Below are 20,245 nucleotides of genomic sequence, written 5' to 3'. Positions count from 1 at the left end.
CATATATAACACTTGCAGCAGCACTATCAAGGTTCTTATTAGCTATTTCTAGCCTTCGTTGAGACGACGGGCCAATAATTCGTTTTTAGATTTTACAGCACCTTACACAACATGTATCTGCACATTTCCCTAGTCACCCCGTTCACTCTGTCCAGTTTGAAATATAGTTGAATAGTAGAGACCAGAGTCTATCCAACTTGGGCTGTCTCTTGTGGAGGTCATAAGTGAGCTTTTCAAGAGGAAGAAAGTCAACAATCTGGTCAATCCACATTTTAAATGTAGGAGGGGTATGAGAGGCCCACAATAGAAGAATACATTTCTTAGCAAAGTATGTAATAGTCAAAAGCAAATTTTATCTGTCAGGATCAAGAACAAAGTCCTGCTGGGCATTAAGAAGATAGATACATGGGGTCAAATCAAAAGAATCTGGCAATCTCTCTACAGCTCCAAAATACATGCATATAGGTTCCACTTTCAGAGGTACATCTTTTACTCAGAAAGGAGTCTATAGATGTAAGATATTTTGTCTTTAATGGATTGTGCTGTGACAAGAAGGGTTTCAACTTCATTCAACTGAGTTCTAAACCTCCTCTTGGAGGTAAATGAGGAAATTACATGTCTAATTTGAAGATGTTTTTTTTAAATGGGATCTTGGCACATTGAATTCACTGCAGAGCTCTTGAAAGGAATTCAGTGTAGTGGTTTTCTGATGAAATAGGTCTGAAAAGGTCCTGATTCCTAGAGTATGCCAAAGATTAAAGTTGGCATCCCTCAGGGCTTTTGGCAAGTCTGGGTTGCCTACTATAGGCGAGTGAGAACATATTTGGGAGGAAATGCCCAGGTATTTCTTACAGTCCCTCCACGCTAGTAGGGTGCTGTAAATCACAAAGGTTTTGGATATGTTGCCCACTTCACTAAAGTTATTAATGAATATAATTGAGCTTAAGGGCAATGAACCACAGGATTGGGCTTCTATCTGAATCCACATTGACTCTTGTCTGTTTGTGATCCATGTAAGCATGTTGCGGATTTGGGCAGACCAGTAGTACAATTGAAGGGAGGGAAGGGCAAGACCACGCTTAGATTCAGGTTTCGATAGAGTGGAAAACTTGATCCTAGGTTTTTTATTGCCCCATATAAATTTGGCGATGCTTTGGTTAGTTGTTTTGAAAAAGGAAACTGGGAGATAGCATGGGAGCATCTGAAATAAGTAGTTTAGTCTAGGGAGGACGTTCATACGGATGACATTCATTCTTCCTACTAAGCTAATTGGGAGGGAGATCCAGGTTTGGAGATCGTTCTTGATTCGATCCAGGAGTGTAAGATACTTTTCCTTGAAAAGGCTATTCAGATCTGGTGTTATGAAGATCCCGAGGTATTGAAACTCCTATGTTTTCCATTGGAAAGGACATAGTGTCTTCATAGAGCTGGTGAGTGTAATATTGAGAGGGCAGACAGTGGATTTGTTAAAATTGATCTTATAACCTGAAAACTTGCCATACTGAGCAATTGTGTCTAAAATGAGAGGGAGGCATATCTCAGGGTGGATATGTAGAGCAAGACATCATCCGCGTAAAGCGAAATCTTGTGCTGCAGGCCGCCTGCAGAAACACCCATAATACTTGGATTGCTCCTTATCAGCTCTGCCAGAGGCTCCGCCCCCAACAAGTAGAGCAGGGGCGACAGCGAGCACCCTTGTCTTGTGCCCCGTTCCAGAGGGAATCTGTCAGAGTTCAGTCCATTAGTAGTCACCATGGCATTTGGATGAGAGTATAGTGATTTGATCCATTTAATAAAATTTGTGACCATATTGAACTTTTCTAAAACTGAAAACAGAAAGCTCCACTCCATCCTCCTCCAACACCTTCTCAGCATCCAGTAAAGCCAGCAGGACATGGGTCTTCTGTGCGTTTACTTGATCAATAATATCAAAAAGACGGCGAATGTTATCAGAAGAGTATCTGTCTCTAATAAATCCAGTTTGGTCCGCTTTTATTATTTTGGGAAGAAGAGGGTTTAGTCTTTTGGCAAGCAATTTGGTAATTATTTTATAGTCAAAATCCAACAAGCTTATGGGCCGGAAGAACGAGCAGGATAGGGGGTCCTTGTCCTTTTTTAGCAACACTGTAATGCGAGCTGTGTGCCTTGAGTCTGGGAGAACTCCGTTTTTGCAAAAATCCTCCAGCATTGGCATGAAGACAGGGCTGAGCTGGGGCCAAAAAGCTTTGTAGAACTCTCTGGGGAATCCATCTGGGCCTTATTAGGTGGCATGGAGGTAATTGCCTCCATGATCTCCTCAGGAGTGAAGGGGGAAATGAGATCTTCTTGGTCGGTCTCTTGGTCGGTCTCTGATAGTTTAGGTAGCGAGATTCCCTCTAGGAAAGAGTGGAGTTCTGCCTCCGTGTGTTTTCTCTCAGAGTTATAGAGTTATAGTTTGCAGTAAAAATCATGAAAAGTTCAATTGATATTTTTTGGGTCATATGTGACCTCGTCCTCTGCTGTTCGGATAGCCATGATTGTACTCTCTGACCGCTCCTTTTTTAATTGGTAAGCAAGCAATCTACTGGGCCTATTGCTATACTCGTGGTATTTCTGTTTAGTAAAGAAAACATTTTTTTTATATCCCGAGTGTAGTCCAAATTCAGTTTGGCTTTGGCTGCTTTAAGATGACTCCAGGAGGTGCTGTCTGGGGATTGTTTATGTATTTTTCACAGCATTCCAGCTCCCTCTCAAGATCTATCCTGTGTGCTTCCATTGCTTTTTTCTTAGAGGAAGCATATGCAATTAGATGGCCCCTTAGTGTGGCTTTAGCAGCGTCCCACATTGTGGCCGGAGAAACAGGAGAATCTTTGTTGTCTTGTGTGTAGTTGTCTATCCATGTAGTTACCAATGTATGGAACGCTTCGTTTGATAACATGGAGGTGTTGAATTTACAGCTCTTTGATCTCGGGATGTTTTTGCAGAGGTCAATGCGGAGGTGGACAAAGGCGTGATCTGAAAGTGCTATGGGTCCGACTGTACATGTGGCTGAATTTATGAAACTCTTTGGGATACAAATGTAATCTATACGGGAGTCGGTGTTATGGACATTAGAGTAGTATGTATAGTCCATAGATGAGCTATTAGTCTCTCTCCAGATATCAGTCCCATCTCTTTAGTAAGAGAGTTCAACATCTTTGCAGATCTAGGATTTGTGGTGGGGACTTGAGATGATTTGTCTAGGGTTGCGTTAAGGGTACAATTAAAATCTCCGGCCACCACGCCAAAGGAGACACAATGCTCATTGAACAGGGTTATCATTTTTGACATGAAGGCAGGAGTATCTGTGTTAGGGGCATATATGTTTAAGATAGTAATTGGTTGACCATATAGTGACCCAGTTATCAAAATAAATCTCCCCTCCGGATCAGATATGTTTTTGTCAATTATGAATGGAACATTCTTATGGATAAGTATGGTTGTGCCTCTACTGTTTGATTTGAAAGATGAGAAATACACCTGTCACACCCAAGCTCTGCGGAGTTTGGCATGTTCAGCATCACAGAGGTGTGTCTTGTAATAGCGCGATGTCTGCTTTTTCCATTTTATTGCATGCCCTAGACCATGGCAGGTCCATGTCAATAGATTTAAGGTACTAGTCATCGTTATCGAACAGTAATCGAACTTTAGTGCAAGTCATCGCTGGGTAAAAGTGGATAGTAGTTACAGCTGCGTTCACATAAAAGGAAAATAAATGGTGTACATAAAATAATAATCTCGACACATCCCGTTGGTAGCCCCCGTCCAGACCACACTAAAAGAGGGGAGAAAAATAAAATCAATAGCCCAGCCTACATATACCTCCCCCAAGGGACATAGGGAACCCCAAGTAATAATAGCAACAAAAAAAACAGGGAAATAAAAGTAGGCTGAAACATTAGTAGGCCTAGGTTATGTTGAGCCTATCCCTCTCAGCTAAAGGAAAATAAATCTAAATTGGACGGCTATAATGACATTTAGCGGGTGGATCTTTGGATATTGGCTATATGTTGTCTTACCTCCTTTAGTAATAGCATTAATCGCGTTTAGTCATTGGTCCATTTCTCATTGACCAGGATTGTCTTTCAAAAAACGTTTTGCCTCTTCGGGAGTTTTGAAGTGTCGCAAGGCTCCTTGGTGAAGAATCCTGAGCTCGTTTGGGTATTTGAATCCCCTGAAGATGCCTCGGTCAATTGAGTATTTCTTCACAGAGTCAAACTCTCTGTGCTTTTGGCGTATTCCAGCTGACAGGTCCTGGTGTAAAGTGAGTTTGGAGTTTCCCACTGTGATGGTGTTGTTTTTCCCCGCCTGTAGGACTCGTTCCTTGTCGGTGAATTGGGCGCGGTGGTTGTCTGGCTGCTGGTGGGGGCCTCAGTGCACGGTGAGCTATCTCGAGTTCTATGGGCCTGTCGGTGGACAGGTGGAGCCACTCGGGAAGTTTGTCTTGCAGGTAGCGGATCAGTGGCATGTTTCCCTCTTCTTTTTCGCCCAGATTGAATAGAACACAATTATTCCTTCGCCCCCTGTTTTCCAGGTCCTCTGTTTTCTCTTCCAGATGCTCGATTTTCTTTTTAGCATATGCTATTGTTTCCATGACATCTGTCAATAAGTTTTCCATGGATAGGATTCGCCCCTCTGCACCCCGCGTTTATGGTTCTTGTTGTTGATGTCAGGCAACGCGTTTTCCAGGATTGTCACCTTGCCCCCTATCGCACTGAGCTGAGAGTTAATGGCATCTAATTTAGTGTTTAGTTCTGTACGTTGGGATCTCAACTCAGAAAGGATGTCTTCGACAGAGTGCGAGGTTGGCATTCGTTGTGCCTCGGGGGGTTCTCTTGCTCCTGGCTAATGGCGCTAGTTTTTTCTGAAGCTAGCTTCTTCTTGGAGGCTTTTTCCGTCGCTAATGCTCGAGTCCGGGTAAAAATGTCACCTGTAGTGTTGCCTTTTGTAGCCACCATTACTTTTTCTTACTAAAGCTAAATGAGTCTGAAGTTGGAGTGGAGGTAAGATTAGGAATTGGAAACTACTGGTGCGGAGCTCTTGGTTCATGTGGCCATCTCGTTCAAGGGTCACGTGATCCCCCTCATGATGATTTTTAATTAAAACTCAGAACACTAAACAATAAATTACAACGTGAATTTACAAAACCGAAACAGTACCAAACACTCACACGGAAATAAACACCCACAATCCAAAAGTGAAACCCAGGCTACCTAAGTATGATTCTCAATCAGGGACAACAATTGACAGCTGCCTCTGATTGAGAACCATACTAGGTCGAACTCAAAAACCAACATAGAAAAATAAACATAGACTGCCCACCCCAACTCACGCCCTGACCATACTAAAACAAAGACAAAAACAAAGGAACTAAGGTCAGAACGTGACAATGCCGGTACTCCCGGGCGTCACTCCCAGGCTCTGCTGCATCAGCCACTGCCAACACGTCAACCTTATACAGCCTGTGAAAACTTAAATATTTGTCTAGGCAGTAATGGGTGAAATGTGGCAGCTGGCTTACACAGAGGTCTGGTCCCTGACCGCAACACTTCCTCTCTCTGTCTGTAGGCATCTCCCTGCAGTTGCCAAGGTGCACCTGTGGTGGCTCACCATTCCGCCGGCGGTAAATCTCTTGGACAGGTATTCCCAAACTGGGGTATGCGTACCCCCAAGGGTACACGCAATGACATCGGGGGTACGCCAAATCAAAATGTGATTCACTTTTTTTTATATATATTTATTCTTCACATTTTCAAACAGTCCATTTATTTTTCAACGGGTCCATACATTTGGGAGAGGTTTTTTTCTCGACTGAGTAGCCTCGTTTCACTGCCAAAAATAAAATTAAACCATCTAGTGTTCAGCAAAATAACAACAAAATGTCAAATACAGGTAGCCTAGTCAAATAATTAACGTCCAATCACATTAACCGTTACTCTCTCGCAAGAATTCCACTAATGGTCCCTATGTAGCCAAACATAGCTGCTGCTCATACCATTTGCTTGTAGCCAAATGTAGCTGCTGCTCATTCCGTTTGCGTGTATGAGCTTATTATTTGTATTTCAGTGCCATTTGCTTGGATAGCTATAGCTTAATGTTAGCTCGCTAACATTGAACCTGGTTGGTTAGCTACGTGCAGATTCATGCAGGGGAGTAACGTCATGAGTTGGGATTATGGTTAATTTTTTACCGAGATAGCTAGCTACATGTCTTAACAAAAGATTCCACTATACAAGTAACCATTTCAGGTGCGTTCTTAAATTCTGTCTGGTCATCTACTCCGATTTCAAAGCACTCTCGTCTGAGTATGCCACAGCGCAGAATAACTGATTAATTTACGAACGCTCAACACCCGTTGAATATGGCCGGTGTCAGTAACAGTCTGCAAAAATGTGTAATTCAATTGTTGACAGCAGCACAGTTACAGTCCCAAACTGCTCTGGAGAACATGAAAACAGCCTAACCAGCTCTGCTAGGGTGAGTAAAATGGTCAGAGTGGGGTATTTTCTCATTTGTGTCTGGAAGTACCTAGCAAGCTAGCCAATATTTGCTTGGGTGCCTGACTGCAGTTCTGAGGTCAGAACGTTCGGATCAACCCTACTCATCGGCCAGTCGCTCTGAATTATTTAGGAATGTACAATTTTACAGCACAGTTGCAGTCAACAATGCTCTGGATAACATAACAGCCTAACTAGCTCTGCTAGGGCGAGTAATGTTCAGTGAGCTGTTCTCTCATTCGTGTCTGGAAGAAGCTAGCAAGTTAGCTTGGGTGCTTGACTGCTGTTGTTAGTACAGAATGCACAGATCAACCCTTAAAGAGATGGGTGGGCTAAAACTTAAGATGGTGTGAGCGATGCTGAATGGGTGTAGACAAAGAAGGGCTCTCCAGTAGTAGTACCAAAACATTCAAAGGTCATTTTTTCAAAAGTGAGTTTACAAGTGTATCTACTTTCAAAGCACAATTACTTTCCCATTGTAGCTCAACTGTAGTGTATGATATGCCATTTTGTAGCCCCGAGTCTCTACTTTTAATGAATGTTAAAAACACCATTTCAAATTTTGCTACATAAGACCAATTTGAGCCAGTCGGTCACTATGTATTCAGCCATCAATTATTTTGTTCATACATCAACTATTTTAAAAAACAATGTTATTTTTGTTAAATATATAGTTATTTTCAACATAATACAAACCTGTGTGGCAGCCATTCTATCACGGAGAGCAAAACGCCTCTCCTCATTTCTGTCTCGATGCACCTGCCTCTGCCCCCTGGCTCTCCCTCTAGCCCTGCTAGTCGGACTGCCATCATCAATTTTGTCCAACGCAACCTGTGCATACTGTAGTGTCTTAACACTTAGTACTTATTTATGTAATAAGAAAGACTCTGAATACAAGCAATTGAACTGGAGCTTCACGTTTACTCAAACTAGTTAGTACCAGAATAACATAGAACAATACTGTGCATGACCAAGGGCGCTCCATCCTTAAAGGGGACATCAGTAATTAACAGAACATAACATTCCTTCTCTTATACAATCAGAGTTACTTTTACCAAACCACAACTGAAACATTACCCAGAACTTGTTGTAGTTATTTTGCATCTTTTAATTTGAACTTGAACAGTTCGTTTTTGTTTGTTTGTTTATAAGTCTAGTCTGTCTGGTGGACGGTGCCTTCGTTCTAGGTAGCGCCTCAGATTGTCTGGAGGCTCCTGAACATCCTCAGTGTGTGCTTGTTCCATTATAGCGTCTGCTATAGCAGCACCTTCATCAACACATTCCCTTCTTTCAGCCTGGGGTCTCTCTACTGCCCCACCGTCCTCTACAGTTCCCTGTGTGTCACTCTCAGGAGCTCTCTGTGCCTGTTCTCTCTCAATTGTTGTGCTGTTTTCCGTGGAATGCATTTGGTTAATGTGACGAGGCCACATTATGTCTGGGCTCACTTGAACCTGGTAAGTTCTGGGTCCCGTTTGTGTGTGTACGGTCCCTCTTGTCCATTTCCCTCCTCTTCTGTAGTCTCGCACCATCACTTCCTGTCCTGTTTGGAGATGGCGCTCCCGGCCACCGGAGAGCATCTTGGCTTGTTTGTTCAGCACTTCATTACGCCTGTTTGGCTTCATGATGTCCAGCTGTGTGCGGAGAGGCCTCCAGAAGATCAGTGCGGCTGGGCTTTCATTTGTTGTGGCATGTGGGGTGTTTCGGTAGGAGGCCAGGAACTTGGCCAGTTTTGTTTGCAAAGTCCCTTCGTCTCGTTTTGCTGCACGGAGTCCTTGCTTTAGGGTTTGCACAAAGCGTTCTGCCAGCCCATTGGTGGCAGGGTGGTACGGAGCTGAGGTTGAGTGTTTGATTCCATTTACTGACATGAATCTTGTAAACTCGTCACTTACAAAAGCTTGCGCGTTGTCACTTACCAGCTGCAGTGGCAAACCGAAGCGTGCAAACATTGTTCTGAGACACTATTGTCTGAGCTGAGGTGGAGGAGTCAGTGCAAAACACCTCTGTCCATTTGTAATGGGCATCAACTATAACCAGAAACATGTGCTTTTCAAAGGGACCAGCGTAGTCCACATGAATTCTCTGCCATGGCTCTGCGGGCCATTCCCATGGGTGGACTGGGACAGGAGCAGGCATGTGAAGGGTTTCCAAACATCCACTACAGTTCTTTGCCATATTTTCTATCTGTTGGTCCAGACCTGGCCACCAGAAGTGGCTCCTTGCGAGCAGCTTCATTTTGACAATTGCTGCAAGACTAGATGTTGGCATTTCTGGGGTATCATGACTCTCATTCCCCACATCAAACATCCTTGGTACGTTGTAATTTCGTTTCTCCGATGGAAATACGAAGTCAGCTCCTTTCTGCCAGTAGCTGGCCATCCTGACATGGTGTAAGTGTACACTTTTGACAAGGTCACATCTTTCCTTGTCTCATGTTTGATAACTGTGCCTGTGACCGGTAGTGCCTCAAGCTGAGCGGTATGGAACATGTCCACTGCATCCACACTCCTTTGTCTTTCTCTTGTACACGGCAGTCTGGATAATCCATCTGCATTTGTGTGGAGAGATGATGGCTTAAACTCAATGTCATACATATGACTGGCAAGGAACAGGGCATATCGCTGTAACCTGGCTGCTGTCATTGCCGGAATGCCTTTCTTTGGACTGAAAATGGAAAGCAACGGCTGGTGATCTGTAACCAGTGTGAAACGCTTGCCATATAGGTATGCGTGGAATTTCTTGACGCCCCAAACTAGTGCCAGTGCTTCTTTGTCAATTTGTGAGTAGTTTTTCTCTGCATCATTCAATGTTCGTGACGCAAATGCAACTGGCCTCTCTGACCCATCTTTCAGTGTGTGTGAAAGGACTGCCCCTAATCCATAAGGGGACGCATCACAAGCCAACTTCACTGGCATTTCAGGGTCGTAATGCATCAGGACCTGTTTAGATGTTATGAGCCGTTTTGCCTCCAGAAATGCATTTTCACACTGCTCTGTCCACCGCCATGTCCTATTATTTTCCAGGTCGCTGATTTAGAGGCTGGAGTACTGCTGAAAGGTTTGGGAGGAATCTTCTGTAGTAATTGATCAGTCCCGTGAAAGATCTCACTTCTGTGATATTTTGTGGTCGTGGTGCCTGTACCACTGCCTCGATTTTGTCCTGTGTTTTGTGCAATCCATTGCAGTCAATCTCATGTCCACAGAAGACAATCTTGTCTTTGAAGAACTCACACTTCTTTAAGTTTGCCTGTAGACCATACTCTTTCAGTCTTTTCAGGACCTCTTCCAGGTTAGCCAGGTGCTCTTTGTCGGTGCGTCCTGTTATGATCATGTCATCCAGGATACACTGGGTTCCTGGGATTCCTTGAAAAATCTGGTCAATAGTTCGTTGCCAAATGGCTGGGGCTGATGCAATGTCAAAAACCAGGCGGTTATACCTGTATAGACCTTTGTGTGTGTTTATTGTCAGGTACTGTTTGGAACTCTCTTCAACCGGTAGCTGCAGGTAAGCCTGTTTCAGATCGATTTTACTGAAGTGTTTCCCACCAGCTAGTGCAGCAAAGATGTCATCCAGGCATGGTAGGGGGTATTGGTCCACATGCAACATTGGATTCACAGTTACCTTGAAGTCCCAACACATTCTAACAGACCCGTCTTTCTTCACAATAGGAACTATGGGTGTGGCCCATTCGCTTCTGTCCACTTTCGTCAGGATCCCTGTATCCTGCAAGCGATCGATTTCCGCTTTCACCTTTGGTCTCAGGGAGTATGGAACAGATCTGGCTTTGCAGAATTTTGGGGTTGCGTCATCTCTTAGTACAAGTTTTGCTGTGAAGCCTTTTACTGTTCCCATCTGATCACTGAAAACTGTGTTGTATTTCTTCCGCAAGTGTTCCAGTGTTTGGTCTGTGCCTTTCTCTTTGGACTGGAACGTGTGGAGCATTTTCAAGTCACACCAATTCAGCTTTATTTTTGAAAGCCATTCCCTGCCAAATAATGGGGGGCCAGTTCCAGGCACCACATACAGCTGTAACTGCTGTGTTTGCCCCCCATAATGCACTCTGACCTGCAACGCCCCCATTGGGCTCAATCTCTATCCTGAGTATGTCTTCAGCAACACATTTGTGTTCTTTAGCTTGATAGCCTTAAAGTGCTCATTGTAGACAGAAGTGGAAATTATAGACACTGCAGATCCTGTGTCCAGCTCCATTTTGAGGGGTTTGCCTTCGATATCTGGTGTCACCCATATTATGCTACTGCTGGGAGAAGTCACTGTGTTTAACTCCATTGTACCAATTAATCGTTCATCTGAATCACTACCACTGTTCTCTGCTAGTGCATTCACAGACCCTTTAATTTTCTCAGTTTTCCTGTTGTGACTGAATTTTGCTTTGCATGCTCTTTGAATGTGCCCCCTTCTACTGCATTTGTGACAAATCTCGTCTTTGAAACGGCAGTCCTCTGCTCTGTGACCATTTCTGTCACACCTGTTGCATTTTTCGGCCACACGGGGGGGCTGTCGACTGCGTGACAACTTGTGCATGGAAATTTGTGACAGGTCAGTACTTCTTTTACTTTGCAACTCAAATGTATCTTTAGTCGCGATTTCCATAGCCACAGCAATTTCAACAGCCTTTGCAAACGTGAGCTCTGATTCTGTGAGCAAACGTTTTTGAATGTGTTCATGATTGACAGACAAAATGAGAGAAAAAAAATCCAGAAAATCACATTGTAGGATTTTTAATGAATTTATTTGCAAATTATGGTGGAAAATAAGTATTGATCAAACCCTTTCTCGTACTGTCCGGGTAGCTGGTCAGACGATCCCGCAGGTGAAGAAGCCGGATGTGGATGCTCATAAATGCTCACAAATTTGTGAACAAAACTTAAGAGAATTAAGCTTTTTGTGCGTATGATACATTTTGGAATCTTTTATTTCAGCTCCTGAAACATGTTGCGTTTATATTTTTGTTCAGTATGTCTTAAGACAAGCTAGAGAGCACACACATTTTCTTCAAGAAATGTACAGGAAACTGACAAAATAAAAGAAACACCAACATAAAGTGTCTTAATAGGGCGTTGGGCCACCCACGATGCAGAACAGCTTTAATGGAGGGATGTGACACCATGCTTCCATGAGAAATTCCATAATTTGGTGTTTTGTTGATGGTGGTGTAAAACGCTATCTCAGGCGCTGGTCCAAAATCTCCCTTAAGTGTTCAATTGGGATGAGATATGGTGACAGACGGCCATGGCATGGTTTACATCATTTTCATGCTCACCAAACAATTCAGTGACCACTCGTGCCCTGTGGTTGAGGGCATTGTCTCTCTTGAACAAGGCATATTCCCCATGGACATGAAACACACTAAAGTTATACCTCTGTATATGAAAGGGATAAAGTCTGACCCTGGGAATTATAGGCCTGTATCTATAATCAGTGTAACATCAAAGATCCTGGAGAGAGTTGTACATGAGCAAATGTATGATTTTCAGTTGGGTTTTAGAAAAACATACTCCACTGATTCATGTCTACTCAGTTGTGTAAAGTAACGAAGTAGAAATACTTTGTTACTGTACATAAGTCTTTTTTGGGGGTATCTGTACGTTACTATTTATATTTCTGTCGACTTTTACTTTACTACATAAAAAAAGTAGACTTTTACTCCGATACATTCCCCCTGTTACTCGCTACAAAATCGAATCAATCTGAAGCTGGAAGAAAAAAACAAATCATGTTGGCAAAAAGATGCTAGCAACATCGGAGAGTTGGCACACTCATGGATGAACTTGTTTTGCTAGGCAGCAGGCAAGGACATACAGAGTTTATTCCATCCTCATCAGTTTGGGCAAATCAAAGGTCTTAAATTGTAAACCTCATCCACCTGGAGCCTGTTACTTGCAAAACAGTCATCCACTCAGCAGCACTTTGCCCAAGTGTGTTCGAAATCGCACAATAATGTCCGACATCGCTCTACCACCACCGACAGATGAGGACGAATACCCTTGGCTGTATCTAAAATAAATGTCTGCTTTTCTCGGAATGAAGGATTAATCCTACCGGATGAAATGTCTTATGTTTACCAGAAGTTCAGGAAATACTAGCGTTCAAGAACTCACCGTCGATCCTAAAAAAAAACACATTAATGTAAGTCTACTGTTAGCTTGCTAGCTAGCTAGAATAACGTTAGCATGCTAATTAGTTAACCTAACATTAGCTAACCTAACTAGCCCACATTTGCGAATGCAACAAGCAGTGTTAGTTGATGCTAGCTAATCCTATATAGTTCACTAGCTAGTAGCTATCTACTTTAGCTGGCTAGAATGTGCCCAGATTCAGAAGCTTTGTTAGCTAAAGCAATCTTTTTGCAAGACGGTGCCGATATAGATGGCAGTTTCGATTCAAGTCCTTAGGAACCTGCAGTATTTTGTTTTTTTAGGTGGTATTATTTCTTAAGTGTTATTACACGCACGGGAAGAACTATTGGATATCAGAGAGATGTACATTTACCAGAACAATCAGCACTACGACCAGGTATACCAGGTATACCCAAGGACGCCAGAGGACAAAAATCAGTTAACCACCTAACTGAGGAACTCAATTTAACCTTGCGCAATACTCTAGATGCAGTTGCACCCCTAAAAACTAAAAACATTTATCATAAGAAACTAGCTCCCTGGTACACAGAAAATACCCGAGCTCTGAAGCAAGCTTCCAGAAAATTGGAACGGAAATGGCGCCACACCAAACTGGAAGTCTTCCGACTAGCTTGGAAAGACAGTACCGTGCAGTATCGAAGAGCCCTTACTGCTGCTCAATCATCCTATTTTTCTAACTTAATTGAGGAAAATAAGAACAATCCGAAATTCCTTTTTGATACTGTCACAAAGCTAACTAAAAAGCATCATTCCCCAAGAGAGGATGACTTTCACTTGAGCAGTGATAAATTCATGAACTGCTTTGAGGAAAATATTATGATTATTAGAAAGCAAATTACGGACTCCTCTTTAAATCTGCGTATTCCTTCAAAGCTCAGTTGTCCTGCGTCTGCACAACTCTGCCAGGACCTAGGATCAAGAGAGACGCTCAAGTGTTTTAGTACTATATCTCTTGACAACAATTATGAAAATAATCATGGCCTCTAAACCTTCAAGCTGCATACTGGACCCTATTCCAACTAAACTACTGAAAGAGCTGCTTCCTGTGCTTGGCCCTCCTATGTTGAACATAATAAACGGCTCTCTATCCACCGGATGTGTACCAAACTCACTAACAGTGGCAGTAATAAAGCCTCTCTAGAAAAAGCCAAACCTTGACCCAGAAACTATACAGAACTATCGGCCTATATCGAATCTTCCATTCCTCTCAAAAATTTTAGAAAAGGCTGTTGCGCAGCAACTCACTGCCTTCCTGAAGACAAACAATGTATACGAAATGCTTCAGTCTGGTTTTAGATCCCATCATAGCACTGAGACGGCACTTGTGAAAGTGGTAAATGACATTTTAATGGCATCGGACCGAGGCTCTGCATCTGTCCTCGTGCTCCTAGACCTTAGTGCTGCTTTTGATACCATCGATCACCACATTCTTTTGGAGAGATTGGAAACCCAAATTGGTCTACACGGACAAGTTCTGGCCTGGTTTAGATCTTATCTGTCGGAAAGATATCAATTTGTCTCTGTGAATGGTTTGTCCTCTGACAAATCAACTGTACATTTCGGTGTTCCTCAAGGTTCCGTTTTAGGACCACTATTGTTTTCACTATATATTTTACCTCTTGGGGATGTTATTCGAAAAAATAATGTTAACTTTCACTGCTATGCGGATGACACACAGCTGTACATTTCAAGGAAACATGGTGAAGCCCCAAAATTGCCCTTGCTAGAAGCATGTGTTTCAGACATAAGGAAGTGGATGGCTGCAAACTTTCTACTTTTAAACTCGGACAAAACAGGGATGCTTGTTCTAGGTCCCAAGAAACAAAGAGATCTTCTGTTGAATCTGACAATTAATCTTAATGGTTGTACAGTCGTCTCAAATAAAACTGTGAAGGACCTCGGCGTTACTCTGGACCCTGATCTCTCTTTTGAAGAACATTTCAAGACCATTTCAAGGACAGCTTTTTTTCCATCTAGGTAACATTGCAAAAATCAGAAACTTTCTGTCCAAAAATGATGCAGAAAAATTAATTCATGCTTTTGTCACTTCTAGGTTAGACTACTGCAATGCTCTACTTTCCGGCTACCCGGATAAAGCACTAAATAAACTTCAGTTAGTGCTAAATACGGCTGCTAGAATTTGATCATATTACTCCAGTGCTATCCTCTCTACACTGGCTTCCTGTCAAAGCAAAGGCTGATTTCAAGGTTTTACTGTTAACCTACAAAGCATTACATATGGGCTTGCTCCTACCTATCTCTCTGATTTGGTCCTGCCGTACATACCTACACGTACGCTACGGTCACAAGACGCAGGCCTCCTAATGGTCCCTGGAATTTCTAAGCAAACAGCTGGAGGCAGGGCTTTCTCCTAAAGAGCTCCATTTTTATGGAACGGTCTGCCTACCCATGTCAGAGACGCAAACTCGGTCTCAACCTTTAAGTCTTTACTGAAGACTCATCTCTTCAGTGGGTCATATGATTGAGTGTGCCTGGCCGGTTCCCCTCTTTCCACTGGGATTCTCTGCCTCTAACCCTATTACAGGGGCTGAGTCACTGGCTTACTGGGGCTCTCTCATGCCGTCCCTGGAAGGGGTGCGTCACCTGAGTGGGTTGATTCACTGATGTGGTCATCCTGTCTGGGTTGGCGCCCCCTTTTGGGTTGTGCCATGGTGGAGATCTTTGTGGGCTATACTCAGCCTTGTCTCAGGATGGTAAGTTGGTGGTTGAACATATCCCTCTAGTGGTGTGGGGGCTGTGCTTTGGCAAAGTGGGTGGGGTTATATCCTTCCTGTTTGGCCCTGTCCGGGGATGTCCTCGGATGGGGCCACAGTGTCTCCTGACCCCTCCTGTCTCAGCCTCCAGTATTTATGCTGCCGTAGTTTATGTGTCGGGGGGCTAGGGTCAGTTTGTTATATCTGGAGTACTTCTCCTGTCCTATTCGGTGTCCTGTGTGAATCTAAGTGTGCGTTCTCTAATTCTCTCCTTCTCTCTTTCTTTTTCTCTCTCGGAGGACCTGAGCCCTAGGACCATGCCCCAGGACTACCTGACATGATGACTGCTTGCTGTCCCCAGTCCAGCTGGCCGTGCTGCTGCTCCAGTTTCAACTTTTCAACTGTTCTGCCTTATTATTATTCGACCATGCTGGTCATTTATGAACATTTGAACATCTTGGCCATGCTCCGTTATAATCTCCACCCGGCACAGCCAGAAGAGGACTGGCCACCCCACATAGCCTGGTTCCTCTCTAGGTTTCTTCCTAGGTTTTGGCCTTTCTAGGGAGTTTTTCCTAGCCACCGTGCTTCTACACCTGCATTGCTTGCTGTTTGGGGTTTTAGGCTGGGTTTCTGTACAGCACTTTGAGATACCAGCTGATGTACAAAGGGCTATATGAATAAATTTGATTTGATTTGAGGTATACGACTTTCCCAAAGCGGATCCCTAGTCTGTACCTCCCAGGGCAATTGTACTGATTCCAGAGGCCGACCAAAAACAACACCGTTGGAGGAGAGGGTGCTGGAGCGGTCTTCAGCATGGACACCAGCGTCTCAACAGGCAACAACTCGGCCTGCTCCCCCGACAACATGTCCAGGTCAGAAACACACACATGCATATCCTGGAACACACTCACACTGGCTAATTTCTGCCAAGGGATCTCCGACAAGTAACCACATGTGTCAAATGACTCCTCCCCACGTCCTGTCTGACTGTGAATTGTGCACCATCTGTTAAGCTGTGTCGCGTATCATTAGTCTGTCTAATAGTGACAAAAGAAGCCTGTGTGTCTGCTCAGCTGTTGTCCATCCACTGTTATCACTATTCTAGTGGATATTTAACGTACAATAGAGGGCTTTTTACACTACTGAGCAGAACTAACCCAGGTTGTCTGTCCTGAGCTGGCGTGCTGGACCATGCGGAAAAGGTCGATGTGTAAAGTATCCGAGGCAGCACAGTTTGGTTTCAGTCGACACGATAGTGTGAAAAATAGAAAATATTTCTCTAAATCTAGTTCAGACATGCCGTCTTTATCACAGTCAAAAGGTATTCCCAGTTCATAGAGAACTCGTCAAGTTTGTTGTCGTGCATGAATTATCGCCGACCATAATGAACAGCGAAACGCTCTTCCGTAAACACATGCCAGAGACTGTTTGCTGAACACTGCCTTCCTCCCAAATAATTTATTCACCATATTTTATGATCTTGGCCTGGGTGAACACACTGCGTTGTGCCCAAATGGCTCCCTATTCCTTATATAGTGCACTACTAATGACCAGAGCCTATGAGCTTTGGTCAAAAGTAGTGCACTATATAGGGAATAGGGTGATATTTGGGATGCAGGACTGGATACATGTGTAGGCTACAGCAGATGGGATGTTCCCTTTACTGTCTGTGATTGGTTAAAAGTCAACATTTGTATTTTGGCCAGTTAAACATCTGGGTGAGTGACTGCTGAAATATAGTCAAATGACTAGTTAAAGACACTGCACAGATAGTGGTTGCTCTGAGCCAGTTGATATGAAAGGTAGGGTGTGTGTGGTTGCACATAGACAAGACAGATGTGTCCATTCCCTTTGCACCTGGTGAAAGCACAGCTGTTTCTCATTTACATTTACATTTAAGTCATTTAGCAGACGCTCTTATCCAGAGCGACTTACAAATTGGTGCATTCACCTTATGACATCCATCTCCACTTTAAAACAGGACATCAAAGATTGCTTGTAATCATCGGGCCTAAGCACTCATTAGGGTTGTGTTCAGTAGGCAGGAAATGGACAATAAACTGTCCAAAGCGGAGTGGAGGTTACTATCTGGACATGTCCAATGAGAAACAGTCATTCGTCTTCTGTTGCAAAACGTTTTAGAATGTTGACCTTAATGAACACAACCTTGCACCACCTGGCCAAGACGGGACATTTCCAGTGTATACAGCATTGAATCTCTAAACAGTTACACATTTCATGACCTATTTTATAACACTCGTGATAGTTAATAACTGTTTGCGGTAGTTGACACTAACATAGTAAGTTACTGTTTTTATGACCAGTGATGAACAGCTTTTTAGGACTTACTTAATCCTCTTTGTTCCTATGTAAGAAGCTTGATTATCTTTAGCCATTTTGGTGGTGGTTTTTCAGAACGGGACACAGTTTTAATACACTGTAACCCATAAATATATTGAATGATGGATGTCATTGCTATTTGAGATGTATCTCTGTGTCTGGTTTGCAGTGCCAGTGGGATGGATGCGCTGAAGATCGAGGAGATGGAGAAGATGCTGAAGGAAGCCCACCTAGAGAAGGCCAGGCTCATAGAATCCAGAGTAAGACACTACCTCACATGCCATGGCTAGCTTCCTATCAGATCCCATACTGATGTCTTACTTCAGTGTTACAGCCATATTAGGACTGGCCACCCCTCGGAGCCTGATTCCTCTGTTTCTTCACAGTTTCCTGCATTCTTTCCTGTGCCTCTGCATTGCCTGGTCTTTGAGGTTTTAGGCTGGGTATCTGTAAAGTACTTTGTGACAACTGCTGATGTAAAAAGGGCCTATGTTCATGATCTTTTTCCACCTTTTCTCCAGGAGCGAGAGAGCCATGCCCGTAGGCAGATGCTGGAGGAGGAGAGGAGGCGGCGCGAGGAGGCTGAGAAGAGGCTGCAGGACGAGCAGTGCACAGGCAGCAGCTGGTGGACAAGGAGGTGAAAATGAGGAGCAAGAACTTCTCCCAGGTGAACCTGAGGCCCAATAACACAAATCCAAACAAAAAGAATATACAGTTTGACATCTCTCTCTCATCCTGTTAGTCGTACAGGCTTTTGAAACACTCGTTACAAGTTTGTTTCCTCCTTTCCTCAGGCCCGTCCTATGACTCGTTACCTGCCCATCCGCAAGGAGGAGTTTGACCTGCGCTCCCACATCGAGTCATCCGGCCACAACGTGGAGACCTCTTACCACGTTATCCTCACAGGCAAGATGTGTAAGGGTTACCTGGTCAAGATGGGCGGAAAAATCAAGTCGTGGAAGAAACGCTGGTTTGTCTTCGACCGCCTCAAAAGGACCTTCTCCTATTACGTTGGTAAGGAAAAGGCTGCCATTTATATACAAACACATTAGTGCGCTGATCGAGCCAATGGGAGATACAGTAGATGGCATATTCATACACTTTGACCTTAATGTAGACTGTATTTGTGAATGGTGGTGTAAATGAGTTTGATAGAGATGAGCATTAGGATACAGAAGGGAAATACACATGTGGGTAGCGCTTTGGTAGCAGACAGTAATATGCAAATTATAAAATAATTATTCAATTTAAAATTGCAACTACTTTTCCTAGAAAGTTAGTTGTTATTTTTCTGTAGCAAGGATCTAGTGCAGTTTATGCCTGAAGGTAAAGGGGGCATAAAGTTACCCCTGGTTGTGTTTTTGTAGTGGTTGATGAAATGAGCTTCTATATTTTACCATAAGGGTAGAATTCCAAAATCAGGGGCTCTATATAATCACTATAATCACCTTTTTTATACTTTCACTGTACTGATGCAATATTTCTCTGATGTTTAGTTTTACACACATTCTGCTTCTTCCACGCTTTCATTTTTATTCACTCTTTTACTGACTGGTTTCACAGAAAAGATTTTAACCTCAATTTGACCAATGTACGTACCACTTTTGTCTCAGTGAACTCACCCATTGCTTATTCTCTGCCCTCTTTACCCAAGTGCGTGTTTGGTTGTTTACACAGAAGTGTATCATGTGGAATAAGGATTTGTCAGCTCTACATATTCCATTGAATACCCACCAGGGGTGTGATCATACATGTTTAATACAAGAGAATGAAAACCCACAGCCATTACAGAACAGTGCACCTCTGGATCCTCACATTCGTCTTTAGTTCCTGCATTGGAGTTGTTTGCCAAAGCAAGCCTTAGTGATAATTCCCTTCCTCTGTGGAATTGGTTGTTTGAATCTGTCCCTTCAATTAAAACAGACCAAATATGGGTGGATTATTGTGTTGTATAGGTTATGAACTAAGTGCTGTGTGCAACCTTCAATTGAGACCAAATGAGGATATGGATGGATGTTATCCCCTGAGCAGAATCTGGGCTATCCAGGTGAACTGTTGTGTATAGGTTATGAACTAAGGAGACCTGTGTGCAACTGCAAGAGGCCATGAGGATATGGATGGATGTTATAGTAACTGGAGCAGCCTTCATGAACTAAGAGGAGACTTGTGTACGGTGGCCTAGCAGTGAAACGATCATAAGGAGACGGCTGGGACACACTTCAAGACTCAGGCCTTATCCTCTCCCAGTATTGGGAAATTGCCTTTTGTATCTATTTTTAAATCACTTTACAATAGACGTTTTTCTACTTGCTTCTGCCCGCAGATTGAAAAAGACACTGTATATAACCAATGTCAGACTTTCCGCTCAAAAGCCTTCATTTTTGCCAAATTGAGCGTTACAGGCTCTTGCTTGAGAGACCTACTTTGTGTATCCGTGTCTAATAGTGGAGAATAAACCTAATTGAAACCAGTGAGGAAGACGAACTGTTGAGCCATCGGCTTACTGCTGAACTAG

The 20,245-nt window shown here is 43.4% G+C and overlaps 1 protein-coding gene and 1 long non-coding RNA gene across 2 annotated transcripts; both read left to right on the top strand.

Moving 5' to 3' along the window:
* Window positions 1-16,222: 16,222 nt before the first annotated feature.
* LOC127925864 (uncharacterized) lies at window positions 16,223-18,338 on the top strand. The gene is made up of 3 exons (XR_008122622.1): window positions 16,223-16,262; window positions 17,900-17,990; window positions 18,252-18,338. It is a non-coding gene; the product is annotated as an uncharacterized LOC127925864 (long non-coding RNA).
* LOC127925866 (pleckstrin homology-like domain family B member 1) lies at window positions 18,338-20,195 on the top strand. Its single transcript, XM_052511174.1, has 3 exons — window positions 18,338-18,397; window positions 18,525-18,744; window positions 20,176-20,195. Exons 1-3 carry the CDS (start codon window positions 18,374-18,376, stop codon window positions 20,193-20,195), a joined length of 264 nt encoding a protein of 87 aa, XP_052367134.1. The 5' UTR covers window positions 18,338-18,373.
* Window positions 20,196-20,245: the final 50 nt, after the last annotated feature.

This window comes from Oncorhynchus keta, unplaced genomic scaffold (genome assembly GCF_023373465.1).
Source record: "Oncorhynchus keta strain PuntledgeMale-10-30-2019 unplaced genomic scaffold, Oket_V2 Un_contig_6379_pilon_pilon, whole genome shotgun sequence".
Taxonomy (NCBI): Eukaryota; Metazoa; Chordata; class Actinopteri; order Salmoniformes; family Salmonidae; genus Oncorhynchus; species Oncorhynchus keta.
The sequence above is the reverse complement of the archived record's forward strand: the minus strand, read 5'-3'. Positions and strand labels throughout refer to the sequence as shown.

Excerpts from the sequence above, each read along its gene's own strand:
- LOC127925866 (XM_052511174.1), top strand. The coding sequence starts at position 18,374 with ATGAGGAGCAAGAACTTCTCCCAG. Across the intron at positions 18,398-18,524 it reads GGAGCAAGAACTTCTCCCAG|GCCCGTCCTATGACTCGTTA; the intron begins GTGAACCTGAGG and ends TCCTTTCCTCAG. Across the intron at positions 18,745-20,175 it reads GACCTTCTCCTATTACGTTG|TGGAGAATAAACCTAATTGA; the intron begins GTAAGGAAAAGG and ends CGTGTCTAATAG.